Here is a 17769-nt window from a genome sequence, read left to right on the forward strand (position 1 = left end):
ACGTAACACCACCTTGTCAGGATGAACAGACAGGAAAGGTGGAGAAGAAGAAAGAGCCTGGAGCTCACTCACTCTCCTGGCAGAGGTGATGGCAACCAGGAAGGCAGTCTTCAGAGTAAGGAGACGAAGAGGACAGTTATGCAGTGGCTCAAAGGGAGCACACATCAGATAAGTGAGAACCAGATTCAAGTCCCACTGGGGCATCACGAAGGGAACAGGAGGGAACATGTGCGTGATGCCCTTCAGAAATCTACTTACAATAGGGGACTTGAATAAAGAAGGCTGATCTGGTTGCCTCAAGAAGGCTGATAGAGCAGAAAGGTACCCTTTAAGAGTGCCCAGAGCAGAGCCCTGCTGGGCAAGGGAAAGAAGAAAGAGCAGCACTTCCGAAAGGGGTGCCGAGAGAGGATCCACAGCCTTTGCTGTGCACCATGCCACAAATCTGTTCCACCGGCAGGCGTATACCGACTTTGTGGAGGGACGCCTGGCTGCCAGAATGATATCACAGACTTCAGGAGGCAAGTCAAATGGCCTCAACTGCCGCCGCTCAATCTCCAAGCTTGTAGGTGGAGACTGGACAGGTTCGGGTGCAGGACCGTCCCCTGCTGCTGCGACAGAAGGTCCTCCCGAAGAGGCAGACGAATCGGGGGATCGACTGACATGCTGAGTAGCTCGGGATACCAGTATCTTCGTGCCCAGTCCGGAGCCACAAGGATAACCTGGGCCCGGTCGCGCCTGATCTTCTTCAGCACTCTGGGCAGAAGTGGTATAGGCGGAAAGGCGTACAACAGACCGCAGCTCGACTCGCGACGAAAAGCGTCTCCGAGCGAGTGCCGCCTTGGAAATTCCAACGCGCAGAACTGATGACATTGCGCGTTCTCTTCTGTGGCGAATAGATCTAACCAAGGCTCTCCCCACTGCTGAAAGAGACCTTGCGCCACATCCGAGTTCAGACGCCATTCGTGATCCATCATGCACCTGCGGCTGAGTTCGTCCGCCCTGGCATTCAGAGAGCCTGCCAGGTGTTGAACCACCAGGGTCACGCCCTGATGTTCCAGCCACTGCCAGAGGCGCAGAGCCTCCTGGCAGAGGGTCCACGACCCCACCCCGCCTTGCTTGTTGCAGTACCACATGGCGGTGGTGTTGTCGGTGAACACTTACACTACGCTCCCCCGGACAGAGGGGAGGAATGCCTTCAGTGCTAGACGAATCGCCCGCAGCTCCAGAAGGTTGACATGGAGCCGGGACTCCGCCGGAGACCAGAGGCCTCTGATCTCCGCCTCTCCCATGTGGCCTCCCCAGCCCTGGAGGGACGCGTCCGTCACAACTACGTGCTCCGGTTGGGGTAGGGAGAGGGGTCTGCCACTGACCCAGTCGCGGTCCGTGAGCCACCACTGCAGTTGTCTCGCAGTGCCCTCTGAGATCAGGACATGATCGGACAGGTTGCCCTGATGCTGGGCCCACTGAAACTTCAGGTCCCACTGCAGAGCCCGCATCCGCCACCTGGCGTGACGCACCAGAAGGATGCAGGAGGCCATCAGTCCCAGAAGCCGCAGCGTCAACCTGACCGAGACCCGGGATAACGGCTGGAAGATGGGAACCAGAGCCTGAATATCCCGAACCCGCTGCTCGGGTGGGTAAACCCGAAACTGCGCCGAGTCGAGAACCGCTCCGATGAAGAGGAGCTTCTGAGAGGGACACAGGTGTGACTTCGGCACATTGATGGAGAACCCCAGCAAGTGCAGGAGGTCGGCCGTAGTCTGGAGGTGGCTGACGACTGTCTGGGGCGAGCCCGCCTTCAACAACCAGTCGTCGAGGTAGGGGAAGACTGATACCCCCTGCCTGCGCAGATGGGCTGCGACCACCGCCATCACCTTCGTGAACACCCGTGGGGCGCTGGTAAGGCCGAAGGGGAGCACGGTAAACTGAAAGTGCTCTTGGCCTACCGTGAACCGCAGGTAACGCTGGTGGGCCGGCAGGACGGGGATGTGGAAATAGGCGTCCTGCAAGTCCAACGCTACCATCCAGTCTCCTGGGTCCAGGGCAGCCAGGACCTGAGCCAAAGTGAGCATCTTGAACTTCTCCGTCCGGAGGAAGCCGTTGACGTTCCGCAGATCCAAGATAGGGCGTAGGCCCCCTTTGCCCTTCTTGGGCACCAGAAAGTAGTGGGAGTAACAACCACGTCCTACTTCTGGCCCAGGAACGCGCTCGATGGCCCTCTTGGCCAAGAGGGCCGAAACCTCCTCTTGCAGAAGTTGCAAGTGATCCCCCGACACACGGTGGTATTGAGGTGGCATGGATGGAGGGGATGACTCGAAGGGGAGGGAGAAGCCCCTTCGGACAATCTGCAGCACCCACCTGTCCGAAGTGACTGTATGCCAGTGGGAGAGGTGATGGCGAACCCTGCCTCCCACAGGCGTCACATGGGCCTGAAAACTCGGACTAGGAAGGTTTTGAGGCAGGGGCTGCTGAGGGAGGTGTGGACTGGCCTCGCCGCTGGCCCCGACCACCGCCACGGCGGTTCCCACGTCCGCCACCGCGTTGTTGAACATTCTGCGGCGCGTGGCTGACGGTCCGTGGTGGGGCGCCCCTTCCGTGGCCACGAAAGGAGCGAAAGGCACCCGATTGCTGGCGTGGGGCCGTAAGGCCCAAGGACTTGGCCGTAGCCCTGGAGTCCTTGAAACGTTCCAGCGCATGGTCTGCCTTGTCGCCGAAGAGGCGACGGCCATCAAACGGCATGTCCAGGAGGGTGGCCTGGACATCGGCCGAGAAGTTGGCGGACCTCAACCAGGCGTGGCGTCAAACCGCCACCGTCGTTGCCATCGCCCTATCAGTGAGTCCGTAGTATCCAGCCCACACCGGATAGAAAAGCGTGCTGCATCTCGGCTGTCCGCCAGGGCTTGGCTGAGTTTAGCCTGGACCTCCTCCGGGCATCTAGGCAGCACCTCCGCAACCGTGTCTCACAGGGTGTGGGTGTAGCGGCCCAAGAGACAGGCGGTGTTCACAGACCGCAGCCCTAAGCTCACAGACTAGAAAACCTTCTTCCCGAACTGTTCATATCTCTTGGATTCCCTGTCGGGCGGGGCCGACGGGAATGCGGTTTGGGAGTTTGAGGCCTGGATGACCAAACTCTCGGGGGTGGGATGGGTGGACAAAAAGCATGGGTCGCCCGGTGCCGGGCGGTAGCGTCTGGCCACGTTCCTGTCCACAGGGGGGCCTGTGGCAGGCTTGGACCAAGTGCCCAGAAGAAAGTCACACAAGGCCCCATTGAACGGCAGGAGGGGCTCCGCGGAGCCTGCCTGCTGTTTGAGGACCTCAGTGAGGAGATTAGTCCTCACGGCCGCGACGGGGAGCTGAAGGTTTAAGGCCTTAGCTGCCTTCGTCAACACTACGCTGTAAGCAGAACCCGCCTCCGAAGCCACAGTCGGGGGCGACATAAATCCAGTGTCTGGCGAGGTGTCAATACCACTGGCCTCCCCAAGCTCATATGTCCAGTCCTGCTGCGACTGGCAATCACGTGCCAGAGGGTCCTCGGACCCCTCCCATTGCTCCTCGTCACCTGGCTCCTGGAGACCAGGATTAACAGCCAGGGCCTCCTCGTGGAGATAAAAGTCTCCAAAGGCCGACGGAATCGGCGCCCAGCGGCGCCCTTCCGACTCCTGAGTAGGACCGTAGGAAACATTGGGGGAGGCAACCACCTCGGCTGCCGGGGACGACACCTGAAGGGCCGGCGCCGGCGAGGTCGTAAGGTCGACCGGCGAGGTCCCGGATCCGGAGCCGGATCCAGCGAGGTCGTGCGGCGCCGGGACCGAAGCGCCCGACCCGGAAGGACCTCCAGACGGAACCGATCGGCCCGAAGGTGCCACGGGAACCGACTGAGGAGGGAGGGCCCTCATGGCCATGAGGTACCTCTCGACCTCCTCCTGCGACGCGCCGTGCCCAGGGACCCGAAGGTGTGGGGCAGGCGGCGACCCTTGCGACTCCCGCGGAGCCGCGTGGGCGGTGTCGCCCGAGTCCCCGGCCGCATCGTGCGAGCGTCGGGGCGGGTCGGAGGATCGATGGTGTCGCTCCGACCTCTCATGCCTCTTACCTGAGGACTTGGAACCAGACGATCGGTGTCCACTTCCGGAACGTCGATGACTCCGACCTCGCGACCTGTCCCTCGACCTCCCCTGGGACCGGGACCGGGACCTGGAGCGGCGCGGGGCCGACTGCCTCAGCTCGAGACGCTTGCGGGACCGCTCCCGCCTAGCCTTCAACGTCAGGGCCCGGCAGAGCACTTCAGGCACCGGCGATGGGGGTCCGTGACCGACATGAGTCGGCCGCACTTCGAACAAGGCTTGAACCTGGGCATCCCTGGCACCGATAGTCGAGAAGTCGACTAAAGAGAAGATCAAAAGGATCAAAAATTTTCAGTCAAAAAGTGACTGGGGGTAGAGCTTCTTCCGGATCTGCGCTAGCTGGCGCGGAAAAAAGAAGAACTGACGTCAGCGCGCATGGGCGCCGTCTAAGTACTCCGACGACGTCATCCCGGCGCTCACGACGCCGACGACGGACGCGGAGCCGCAGACGACGCCTACCGGCGCGCAGGGGTATTGCTACGCAAAAGTTTCCGGATCCAGTCTGACGCCTGGGGATATTCTAAGGTAAGGAATCTATCACTAACGTGTCTCTTTCAGATTCTCCAAATAACAATATTCTCATTACGCTCCCAGGTATCCTTCAGTACTTCCTTCCTCATTCTGTAGCGGGGCGCATAGCAATTTAAAAAAATTGGCATGCTACTGCGAGTACTATACTATTTGACGAACCTACTCATAGTGGTCCCAACATACTATTTTACAAACCTAAATATACTTCCCACAGAACTGATATGGGGAGCAGGCCGTAGAAGAGTGGGATTAACGTAACTACAGCTACAGACAGATAATAGTGGCATGGGAGCACCCGATTTCCGAGCATATTACTTCACAGGTCAACTACAATGGCTAACATATTGGCTGGCTGGACACAATCTACATGAAATGGGCTACACGCCGAATAACCTAGCACAAGGTACATTACACACCATACTATTGCTCCCCTGAACCAAGACTCCGCCTTCGGCGCCATTGCTATTAAAAATAGCGTCTGCCTACTGGAGGCTAGCCCTGTCATTCGCAAAGTGAATCACTTCCTACGCCCGAACATCCCACTATTGGGCCTCCGTACCCCAAGGGATCTACTAACGAGGCACCGTATAAACTTATGGGATTAAACAGGTGCGACGACGGTAGGAGCATTATTTAATGATGGGATGCTATTTAATCATGCGGATTTTGTCCATGAGCAAGGTCTTCCTGACTCCCTATTTCTCATACATGCAAACATCACACGATAGGTCAAGATGCACTGATCTCTGAATGGCACAGAGCCTCCCACACATGAATTTGCCCACACCTTATACCTGATGGGCAATGGTAGACATCTGATAAGATTGCTATACAGAGGCTTATGCACACATGCGGCAATTCCCTCTACACAATTAAGAGGAAAGTGGGGGTAAGATCTGGGCAAGATACTCCAAGACCAGGAATGGGAAACCCTATTGGCATTCCCTAAGAAAGTATACAATACACAGAGCTTCTCTAACACCTCACAAATTACACAAAATGTACCCGGAAGCGTCGGCAAAATGCCCAAGGTGTGTTGCTGCAGACACGAATCTGCGTCATATGCTATGGGCATGTCTGACCCTATCACCCTTCTGGTTACATGTGACGGACACTATTAATGAAACGAAGGGGGGAACACACTGGAATACATCCGAAAGCTGTCTACTGGCCTTGCACCACCGACCCAAAAACCAAAACGTACAAGTGAAATTCGCAGCTCTGGCTCTACTCATAGAAAAGCGTTTAATAACCAAAAGATGGAAATCTGCCTCCGCACCAAATGTTTTGGATTGACGAGAAGATGTAATCCGATGGGGAAAGGATGAAAGTGATGCACTACTTAGGGAGGAACACAGATTAAGAAAAATACCAATATCAAGGGAATAGGACGCAACGTTGGAATCTTTTAAAGCTCTTGATACACAAATTGAAAAACTGAACACTGTCCACTCTGCTAGCAACACAATGATGCAGACCGCGCAGCTAAGACATAACTCTTAGGAACAACACACTCAGACGATGTTAAAGCAACATAACCATAATCTTATGAGCAGACTTCATGAACAACAGTACCCGGATAATTCCCCCTATTGTGACAAGAAGTCAGACACTAGATCCAGTAAAAGCCTTGCTAATCATTATGCTTGAATTTAAGACCGGCCATGTCTCATGTACTGAAAGCGATTGAGCACTAAATAAGGGGAGGGAGGTAGGGGGCAGTTAGAAAGTTGGCGCACTGGAATAATGTATAATGTATAATAGAGTAAATGTAGGTACACTCATGATAATGTCTATGTTCATGTGTAACGATAGAGATGTAGAACAATTACAAGAATGACAAATAACTATGTGAAACCATCGAAATTCCATGAACTGAGTAAAATTACAAAAACCAATAAAGATTGTGAAAAAAAAAAGCCTGTGACCAAGGGTCAAAAGATGTGGGATGTCACTTCCTCTACACCATGGAGTTTGGTGTATCAACTACTCTAGGTAGACTTCTGTTAGAAGATTATTTATTTAACAGTGGAAACTGTACGTGCTCCTCTGACTTGCTGCACTTCCTCGAGAATAATTAAACCTTGGGTATGTTCGAATGCCTCTACGGTAGGCCTGGGCGGTAAATTCCGTTCCACTTGCAGAATTTAGGAAATTTCGCATTCCGCGGAGAACGCAGAATTGCCAAAAATTCTACGATCCGTTTGTTCGCGCTTTCAAAATGCGTGTTTCCAAGATATTTCTCCCCGAGCACGCAAACCGCATTCACGAACAGGAAAAAAGCATCGCAAACGCACGGACCAAGCAATTACGCGTGTTCGCTGAACTTTTGCGCGCTCGCAGAGATTTTTTACCTTCTTGCAAAGCTTTGCGTAGCACGACTACGCAAATTCTGCCCACCCCTACTCTACAGTACCCTAATGCAGCCAATTGACTCATTATGTTTGTAATGGCATTCCCATTTGTTCTTTGAGTTCAATTTGTGTAACAATTCAGTGGTAAAGTGGATTGTCGATAAGGTAGACTACTTACACCCATTCACGGTGATGCTGCAGATTATAATACAGCAAAACACCCTAGGGTCTTGACTCGTTACTCAGCACGGCTGAGCCAAACAGGATCTCAGTTAAAGAACTGGAAGAAATATCCACTATCCAGAGAGAGATTGAAAACAACCAATTAATCTCAGATTCAAAAACACTTTTGGACAAAATCGATAAAGAGATTTTAGAATTTAAAGACGTCACCGTTGCCCAGAAAAGCAACAAATTCGAGATCGACAAAAAGAGCTTCTCGTTGGAGTCCGCTTACCCTTACCTAAATAAGGATTTTTACACACGGGCCGACTCACGTCGATTTTTACAGGGCAACCAAGGAAGATCTCGCCAAAAATTCATCACATTTTCTGACACAACTTCATCATCCGGGAGTGAGCCTGACAATACTAACCGCCAATATCAAAATAGGACAGACAACCGACCGGGCCAATATCAACAACAGAATCAACATCCTTTTTTAGGACGCGGCCAACCGAAACCCCGCGGCAGAACCCGGTTTACCCAACCATGGGAGATGAGAACACGCCAGAAGTTTTACAAGAACTAACCAAATCCCCCATCTTCAATCTTTCTAACAGAACTCTTACTCCAGCTGAAAGATCTATTTTAACAAAAGGACTTAATTGTGTTCCATCACGCCCTACGGACTATGTTCAAATGAAATTGGAGGCATTAGAATTTTGTCGAAAAATCCGCCTGAAAACCTTCTTTCAGGGATCTGAAGAAGTTCAAATAGAAGAGGTGACAGGACTAAAAAAGAAATCATCGTTCTGCCCAAAAGGACCAAATATCCCTAAGGAAGTTATCACATTCGAACGAACTGTTCTCTCAGGAATTTCTGCCCTTGAAAAAAAGAAAACCTTTGTGAAATACAATCTCACAAAAGCAGAGAAGGATGCCATATCAACCATAAAGAATGACAACAACATTGTGGTCAAACAGCCCGATAAAGGCGGAGCGATTGTGGTATGGGACGTCAACAGATATAAGAATGAAGTCCTCCGCCAACTCAATGACCAAAACTGCTACAGGCGTATTGGCAAAGATCCCACTCTAGACATAAAAATTCAGATGTTTGAGATAATTCAGAGAGGATTTGACCAAGGATTTGTCGGGCCTAAGGAACTAATATTTTTACAAAATAAAAGCCCCAGAACCCCGGTGTTCTATGTTCTCCCCAAAATGCATAAGTACGAGGCCAATCCACCTGGCCGGCCGATTATTTCTGGCTACGACTCACTCTTCGAACCGGTGGCGAAGTACATCGACTTCTTCCTTAAGCCCTTCATCGATACTATTCCAGCCCACCTGAAAGACACCACGGCGTTTCTCAACCGAATAGCGTCAATCAACTTTAACAGTGAGAATCAATTGTTAGTGACACTGGATGTAGTGTCCTTATACACTCAGATTCCGCAGGAACAAGCACTCGAAACCTTAACCTTTTTTCTGGAGAACCGAGAACGACCAGTGAGAGTCCCAACTGATTTCATTCTTGACCTAGCTCGTTTGACACTGCAAAAGGACTTTTTTACCTTCGATTCAGAGTTCTTTTTCCAAATAAAAGGGGTAGCGATGGGCTGTCCCTTTGCTCCAGAGCTGGCGATAATGTTTATGGGACTGTTTGAAGAAAAATTCATTTATAACAACAATCCATATGGCCATCATATTTCCAACTATATGCGCTATATAGACGACTTGTTTTTAATCTGGACAGGAAACCAAGAAGATCTGAACAATTTTGTGGAATGGCTTGCTTCAAGAACAGTCGATATCCAATTTTCAGCCACATCATCAAAGGAATCCATTACATTTCTGGACGTGGAAATCCAACCACAAGCACAGGGTCTAAGTACAACTTTATTTCGCAAACCATCCGACAGAAATAAAGCGCTACACTTTACCAGCAACCACCCGCGAAACCTAAAAGAGAACTTGCCCTACGGACAATTCCTTAGAATCCGTCGGAATTGCTCTACCAAAGAGGAATATTTCAAACATGCAGGCCATTTAAAAGAACGCCTGACATTAAGGGGATACCCTAAAAAACTCTTAAAAAATTCCCTCAAAAGAGCATGGTGGACTCCCAGAGAGACTCTACTTGAAAAGAAAGTAAAACAAGATCTCAAAAGGATGGTATGCGTTACCACCTTTTGCCCAGCAGCAAATCAATATAAAAAACTGATTTTGTCTAACTGGCATCTACTCAAAAACCTGCATGAAGATCTATCAGCCCCGCCATTGTTTGCTTTTAAAAAAGAAAAAAGTATAGCTAACCACATCATAAGAGCTGCCCTCCCGTCGGTTAAAGCACCTACTCTACAAAGCCTTTTTGGACTACCTCCCACCAAAGGCCACCACAAATGCGGCACGTGCATATGCTGCGATGAAACCATTGAAGACTCTGTCTTCACATTTGAAAACATTCATTGGAAGCACGACACATTTACAAATTGTAAAACAAAAAATGTTGTCTACGCAATTGTCTGCCCGTGTCCTTTGGTTTACATAGGTAAGACCACACAAGAAGTAAGGAGCAGGATCACTCAGCACAAATCCCGGATAAGGAGAGGAGTAGAAAACACCCCACTAGTCAACCACTGGACAAATATGAAACAAACAATCTGACCTAAGATGGACAGTCTTGTCCAAAATTGAAAAAGACCCTAGGGGCGGAGATTTGGATGCCAAATTAGCCCAACGTGAGGCATTACTAATAATGAAGTTCAATACCGCCTTGCGAGGGCTAAACGAGATGTCGGAGATCTATAAAACCAACACTTGAACTACGCAGACTCGCTCTGCAGTGAACTACAAGTCCCATAAGTCTCTGAGAGTCTTATCAACCAGGAAGTACCAGTCCTAACCGCTCTACAGTTCTGATTCATTCTGCAGCACGACTCCGAGGAAGAAGGACCCGTTGTCAAACCCGGTACATTGTTCTATACGATGTCCGCTATGATCTGATGATGCAAGCCTCATCACAAACCTAACCACAGGCCTCCTTCTCTCCCGCTTTTTCGGTAGCGAAGCAGAGGCGGAAAATCAAGCCCGCTCCGCGAAAAACGAGAAGCATGGACTAGACGTCAAGACAGCCGCTGACGTCAGTGCAGGTAATCACCCTCCAACGCGCTTCACAGTTAGAAAACGCACTGTAGGTTTGAAATTAAGCGCGCTTGTTTTATTTCTTTTATTCACAGCCCCTGTATGCACACCACGGTGAAACCTTTGAAACCACTCTGCCTTGACCTTTCCAGTCTCGAATTTTGTCATTCTGGTTCAATTGCTAAAGGTAGGCTTTGGTTTGACTCAGGGCGAGTGTCTCTCAGTTCCAACTAGCTCGTTGCACTAAGCACCCCATTTCTGATTGTTTCCACAGAACCAGTACAGGTCCTGAGGAGAACCCTATTAATCATAAGGGTTCGAAACGCGTCGACCACCTTTCCCACGTATCTGGTCTACATCTTTTGCGTTACAAACAAGTTTGTGTTCAACCTTTCTAAGAAGAGTACTGTTATTCTGAAATTGAGTTGAAAAGATTTTAGGAATATCTCTAAAAAACGCCAAGGGATTCATCCGACTGATTTATGACCGATACGTGCTTTCATGTATTTTTGCCTTTTTGTATCTAGTCGTTGTTTGCATCGTTTTACTGATTATTGTGTATGCATGTGTTTTGTATGATTGGAAGGCCATGAATGTTGAGAGTGTGTAAATAGTTCTCTATATGTAATTGTTGTTCACTGTACATATATATACAAAAAAACTGTCGTTCTTTCCATGCACTAAAAAACAATGTGTTACTTATAACAAAAATATTTTTGAAAGAGGAATAAATTCCCAGTTGCCAAATGATTTTGCAGGTTGTTTATGCTTTATTCTGAACATCCGTTTAGACTTATCCTTGTTTGTAAATAACCTTTCTCAGCAGTGGCGCTTGTGTTGCTTTCTAGCAGATTATAATACTGCAGGATTGAAATGATGGAATATCAGATGTTAGTTACATTTAAAATCATGATAACTGCCTTTATAACGTGAGTCTTCACTCCTCAAATATATTTTTGCAGCACATTTTTTTTACTTTTTGAAAATTAGCCTAACAAACACTTTCCCTTTTTACCTCTTCCCACCCCAAACCCATAAATCATCCTTACACCCTTTACCTCTACCTACCACTAAATCATAAAATAACCCTTACGCCCTTTACTTCTAGCGAAACCTTGACCTTAAAGTCACCATTACCTCCTTTAACTCTACTTAACCCAAAACCCTAAACTAATCCTTACCCCTGTTCCTCTACCCAACTCTTACCCCTAAGAAACACTTACCGGGGGAGTCAAGATATGCAGAGCAAAGGCACATGTGGAGTAAAGGCTGAGGAATAAAGGCTATAAGGACTAAAAGCTGCGGAGTAAAGGTTACATACTATGTGATGCTCTTTTCTTCAACACTGTTTAATATCTTTTTTTTAAAGCATACTTTTGTAAATCTCTTGAGATAATACACTATTTTAAGTATAAGATAAAGAGAAGAGAGTACAAAATAATTAAACATACTTGCATGCTTTGGTTCAACAGCAACCCTCACAATGGGCGTCGCTTCAAAGTTAAGTGGTATAAAAGGTGGACAAGCTAGCGAGGTTGACAGTGTTGCTGATTTCAAGACATAATCTTCCAAGCCTGCAATACCTGAGAACATTTCAAAGAGAGAGAAACAAAAAAAACGTGAGCGACATTATAAATCAATTAAATACCAAGACTTACACTCAATCAGCACACAATTCCAGGTTGTATTACAATCGTGTAAATAGATGCAACTACTACTGCCTTCCAATGTTACAGATATATATATATATATATAAATATATATATATTTTTTTAATCCTCATCCGCCTCAGACCGCATTGGACAGAAAGTAGGATGTCCATACTGTGGCTCGGTTTCAGGAGACGTAGGCACTTGAATTGGAGGGGCCCGGGGGACAATGCCCGCCTACCTATATATGACAATCCCACAAAAAGTCGCATACCCCTTTCCTAGAAAAAGGGTGATCTCACTCTCTTCTGATGGAAGACAACCAATGACTGTTGGTCCAGGTCCGTATAACATGGTAACTTGATCGCCCGGCGGGACCCGACCCAGTCTGAGAGTATCCAATGAGGCATAATCGTAGGACCAAAGATGCCGTTTTTAAATTCAAAACATAATTAATATAAGACCCGTGCCCCAAAATTAAGCAAACCCTCACATATTACTTTCCTCTTACTGTTCTGTAATCTGCCCAGATCTATCTTAGAGATCTTATATAGCGAGGATAACCATTCTGAGTGAGTCGGGGGTGTAACCTCTTCCCATCTTCTACAAATCTCTCTCCTAGCTAGCAAGATTGAATAAAAAAGGAACCCCCTTGCGGGGCCTGTAACTTCACTGGTTGTGGCAAAGATGATTAGGGTGAGAGAGTTTTGGACTGGGATGCCTATAATGTCAGCTAGAGTTGCCACTATGCTCTCCCAGAATTCTGTTATCCCTGGGCACTCTTTAAACATATGTATATCCGTGGCATTTGCCAAATCACATTTCTTGATTCTAAATGGGTGGCCCTTTGCTATTTTGGAAAGACTAGCTGGAGATAAATAGGCCCATATGTGTAGTGAAGTAGTGGTTCCTCCACAGCCAGGTGGGTTTTACAATAGAGAACAGTGTCTGAAAGGAAGTCTGCCACATCTCCTCCCAACACACATCTGTTATAGAGGCTCCCCACAATTATTCTGCCAATGTAAAGTCTCCATCAATAGTTTCCTCTATGGACCAATAGAAAAAAGAAACGTTCCCCCCCCCCCAACAGGCCTAGAAACCAATTGATCCTCAAGGGTGTTTCCTATACCTATCGGATTTTTAAGATTCTGTGACCAACTCAACAACTGTACGTACTTAAACCTGGACATACCCTCCCCCAGCATGTTGTGAAAAAACTCCCAGGGTTGAAGGGACCCTTCAGCAGCCAGATCCTTCCTTACTAATAGCCCTGCTGTTCTAAGTGGTATTGCTGCTTTGTCCTTCAAGCATTCCGGGACTCCCGGAGAGTCCCAGAGAGAAGCTAGGCTGGAGTAATAATTAAGGCCAGTATGCCGCTTAATTCTGAGCCATATCCGTACTGAGGCCAAAAGAACTTTCAACTAGATCTTCTTGAAGTACTTTTGGTCACCAAATTTAAAAAGGAAACCCTCAAGCGGTAGTCCCACCCCCTTCAACATGGCCGAAAACATAATACCTCTTTCTGAGTCATCTGGGGATTTTAACAACATCCTAGAGTGCGATAATTGAAAGGCCCAGGCACAGTACTGAAGGTCGGGTAGCGTAAAACCGCCCTTCTCCCTTCTGCGCCTTAGCTTCTTCCACGCTATCCTTGTAGATTTATATACCCAGGCAAATGAATTAATAGCTTGTTGTAATTTGTCTATTGCCTTTTTTCAAAGTGCAAGGGAATAGTGTTAAAAAAGAAAGTAATTTTCAGTAGTATAATCATTTTAATCAGATTGATTCTACCAAAAATAGTCAGGGGGATATGTGCCCAAGATTTCATGAACTTCTGGCAATCCCTAATAATATTTGCGATATTAGTCCCGCTAGCTTATCTAGGTTCTATATGACCCTAACACCTAAATATCTCATGTCACCCTTGGTCTGATACCCGCCTCCCGGCAAATTCCATGTAATGATCTCTGTTTTCTCTGCATTCATCTCATAGCCAGAAACCCGACCAAAGTCTTGTGCCAACCTAATGACCTGGGGGAAGGATACCTCCAGCTCGGATGAGTAGATCAGAATATCATCCGCATACAGGGTAACCTTCCTGTCCCACGCTCCAAACTTAAATGACAAAATGCTCAATTCATCTCTCAGACGCTGAGCAAAAGGCTCAATATACAAATCAAAGCGGAGCGGGGAGAGTGGGCAGCCCTGTCTGGTTCCCCTTGTATTCTTAAAAGGATTTGGCAGTTTCCCATTAACTAGGAGTCTTGCAGTAGGGTCTTGATATATAAGCTGTATAGCACTGCAACATTTCTCTCCTAGGTTAAACCTTTCCATCACTGCTGTTAAATATATCCAGTTGACCCTGTCGAACGCCTTAGTGGCATCCAACGTCATTGCTGCCAAGAGTAAGAGAAGGTTGAAGCCAGGTCAATTGCACCTATAAAATCATGAGTTAGGTCAAATAGGTTTCTGCCCCTTACAAAGCCCTTTTGGTCTGGGTGTAACACACTGCCTGCTACTGCTCCCAACCTATCTGCCAAAATCCTTGTGACTATTTTATAGTCTATTCAGGAGGGAAATAGGTCTATAGGACCCACAACTTGCCGGATTATTTCCTGCTTTCAGGATTAGTGAGATGGTAGGTCAAAAAGCAAGTTAATGCTCCTGTTCTAGAATCAATGACTGACCCGGGAGGCAGGTGGGTTATTGTAAAATTATCAATTCAAGGTTCCCTTCCTTACAGTAATAGGCTACTACGGTCCCAACCACAATGATCCCTCTTCCCTGAAAACCATATTTTCAAATCTGTTGGAATTCCCAGAGCCCATGATTATGGCGGGTGACTTCAATATAGTTTTAGACCCCTTGTTAGATAAATACCCTAATAGTAGAGCGAATGTATTGTCCAAATCATGGACGTATCTTCAAACCATGATGACACAGACGGGTTTGTGCGACGTATGGAGTCAAAGGTCGGGCGTCCAGCTAGGTGTGTCCTTCTATAACAACAAATATGGTCATAAGTCAAGGATAGATTATATCCTGGCTAGTCATGATCATAGGGGCAAGATCAAGAATATAGGTTACTTGACACCTCACCTGTCTGATCACGCAGCGGTCTGGATGGACTTATGTTTGGCAGGGGGAGAATATCTAGGGAAATGGACATTTGACCGTGTAGTACTTTTAGATAATTCGGAGGTTAAACACCTGTCTCAAGAAACAGAATGTTTCTTTAAGTTGAATATCGGCTCTGCCGAGATTTCAATGGTATGGGGTGCCTGGAAGGCATTCTTGAGGGGGATAGTCACAAGTAGGGCATGTCACAAGAATAGGCAATATAAAGAGGTGACACAAATGGAGTCTGCTATGAATGCAGTTAAGGTTAGGTTGAATAGGGAGATCGATACCGAGAAGACAGGAACATATGTCAGAATTACAAACCCTGAAAGACCAGCTTGATACCACCATTCAGCACAGGATCACAAAAAGATGGGAAGCCAGCAAGATGGCCCATTTTGAATACGGAGAGTGAGCCAGCAAACTTCTGGCATGGAAGGTCAAGTCGGATAGGACACGCAACTTGATGAAACGGACTGATAGGAGGACAACTTCTCTTTAGTATCTACAGATGGAGAAATTGGAGAGGCTTTTTTCGCCTTTTTTCGCCTTTTTTCAGGCATTATATAAGGAAGATAATGGGGTGGATAAAGCTTATGCGAATGATTGGTTAGGGAAATGCACTTTACCCTCCGTAAACTCCTCCCAGCTAGGTAATTTGGAGCAGGACATATCCCAGCAGGAGGTTAAAAAGGCCATTGCCGCCTGCAAGGGGAGTAAGGCAGCTGGGCCCGATGGGCTCCCAGCGGAATTGTACAGATCTCTTGGAGAGGCAATAATACCAATTATGGCGATACTCTTTAAAAATATACTATCTGAGGGTACCAGTCCCAATGTTTAATGAGGTCAAGCTACATATATACATTTGTAAAAAAAAAAAAAAGGTAGGGGATCTTCTGTATCCTCCTTACATGCAGCAATACATACCTACCATAGCCAAAATAGTGGTAAGATTACTGATAACAGATGGGGTGCAGCCTATAACATGCTGGTGGAGGATGAGCTAAGAATATGTTCAGAAGTAAACAACTAGCCATTCAGCCACAACCCTGAAACCGCTTGGGACTTTATTTAATCCTCAGCGAAATTTCGTTTCGCAATTTAATTACATTTCAGCAAGAAAAAGACGTAACTTGCATCCTTGTTTAAAGCAAGAAACCTTTATTATAAAAGTTAATGTAAAGAAATTTAAATGAACAACCAACTATTTGGATTTGTCCAGTTTATCCTTCATACAACTTTCCTCAGTGACATTGTGGAAAATGTGCCCCAAACATATAATTAAAAAAAGGCAATAAAAAAATTAAACCAATAGGAACTGTGGCCAAAGAGGTCACCTTTAACACAAATCTATACTAAAGCGCATCCAATTCGTCTCTGATAATATGTGCTATACATTTTTTTAATTATATCTCCTTTTGGTCCCATTGTACATCACTGTCCACAAGAAATGTATATACTCATCAGTTTTGTTTGTCAACATGTTGCATTTCGACATTGTTATGGCACTGGGATAAGTTTAGGTCAAGTCTACGACCCTGGGGCTCTTACGTAAAAATCAATATAACAAGCATTTGCAAAGCCATTATAGTTCACACCTTTACAAGGTGAGTGCCAAGCTACTGGCTTTGCCAATGTTTGTTTGTAAGGAATTGTTAAAAATAAATTACAATGCTGCCAGGAATAATCGGGTAGTGAGGAGCAGTAAAAACAACAACAAAAAAGGACCACATCAGTATGGGAACGTACTCCCATGATGTGGAGCTCATTCTTTTTTTATTTTTCAAAAACAAACTCGTTTTGGGAACTTGTTTTTACAAAATAAAAAAACTTTGGAAAGTTTTGATGGCGGTCTATAATGTCTGATATAGCCAAGGCAGGTGGTATAATTATAATCCTCTGTTACTCTGTATGCTTTTTCTGCGTCTGCCAACCCCTAAATCAGGCGCTCTGTCTAACGCGGCACAGTCTGTGAAAAATAATGGTTCAGAATGCCATCCCAAGTGATTGCCAGTGGTTAGACTATTTACAAGCATTCATACCATCACCCTTTGAGTGTTTGACTGCCAATAGTATGCCTGGAAACCCGAGATTGGGACAGTGTTCTAAGCCTCCTACTGACAATGTTTGTGAATTCTAAATATTTGTAACTTTGCATCCATTCAGGAAGTACTTCTATATGGGGGGCAGATTTGATACTTTTTGGCAACCCAGAGACTATATACATTTAAGTTACTGGTCAAAAAATGAACAATCTAAAACCTCTTAGTGGAATCAGAGCAACGAGAAAAACCAACACAGCTATAGCAGACCTAACTCGGGACCCAGGCCCAACTAACAAGCCAAGAAACAATGTATGTGGGGAGTGGAACACTCCACTCAGCCCTCCTCTCCTGCAGCTATGCCCCTCATCACGAGCTGCTCTTCTTTTTTCATCCTAACAGGAGGATTTCACTGTTTGTTTTGTGAGTTTCCATCTGCTATATTGCTTGTTTTTTATGTCAATAAAGGACAGACTGGTGCAGCGCTGCTTGTTGGAACACCAGGGATTAAACTTCTTTGACCCAGGTCCGAAGTACGCTGCTTATTGCTAGATTATGTTGTGCTTTAAATGAAAATGCATTTTTCTGATTCTGATCATCAATATAATACCAGTTACCAACCATTCACCTAACATCACATACT

At 46.9% G+C, this 17769-nt stretch overlaps 1 protein-coding gene across 4 annotated transcripts in view; it reads right to left on the minus strand.

The window, feature by feature from the left end:
• EFL1 (elongation factor like GTPase 1) overlaps window positions 1-17769 on the minus strand; it is a 1188367-nt gene that overhangs the window by 445817 nt on the left and 724781 nt on the right. For all 4 annotated transcript variants that reach the window (XM_086958226.1, XM_086958223.1, XM_086958224.1 and 1 more), the window contains exon 16: window positions 11767-11898. In XM_086958226.1, the coding sequence (XP_086814352.1) occupies window positions 11767-11898 (132 nt within the window). The remainder of the gene's footprint in view (window positions 1-11766; window positions 11899-17769) is intronic.

Source organism: Lissotriton vulgaris, chromosome 2_1 (genome assembly GCF_964263255.1).
Source record: "Lissotriton vulgaris chromosome 2_1, aLisVul1.2, whole genome shotgun sequence".
Taxonomy (NCBI): domain Eukaryota; kingdom Metazoa; phylum Chordata; class Amphibia; order Caudata; family Salamandridae; genus Lissotriton; species Lissotriton vulgaris.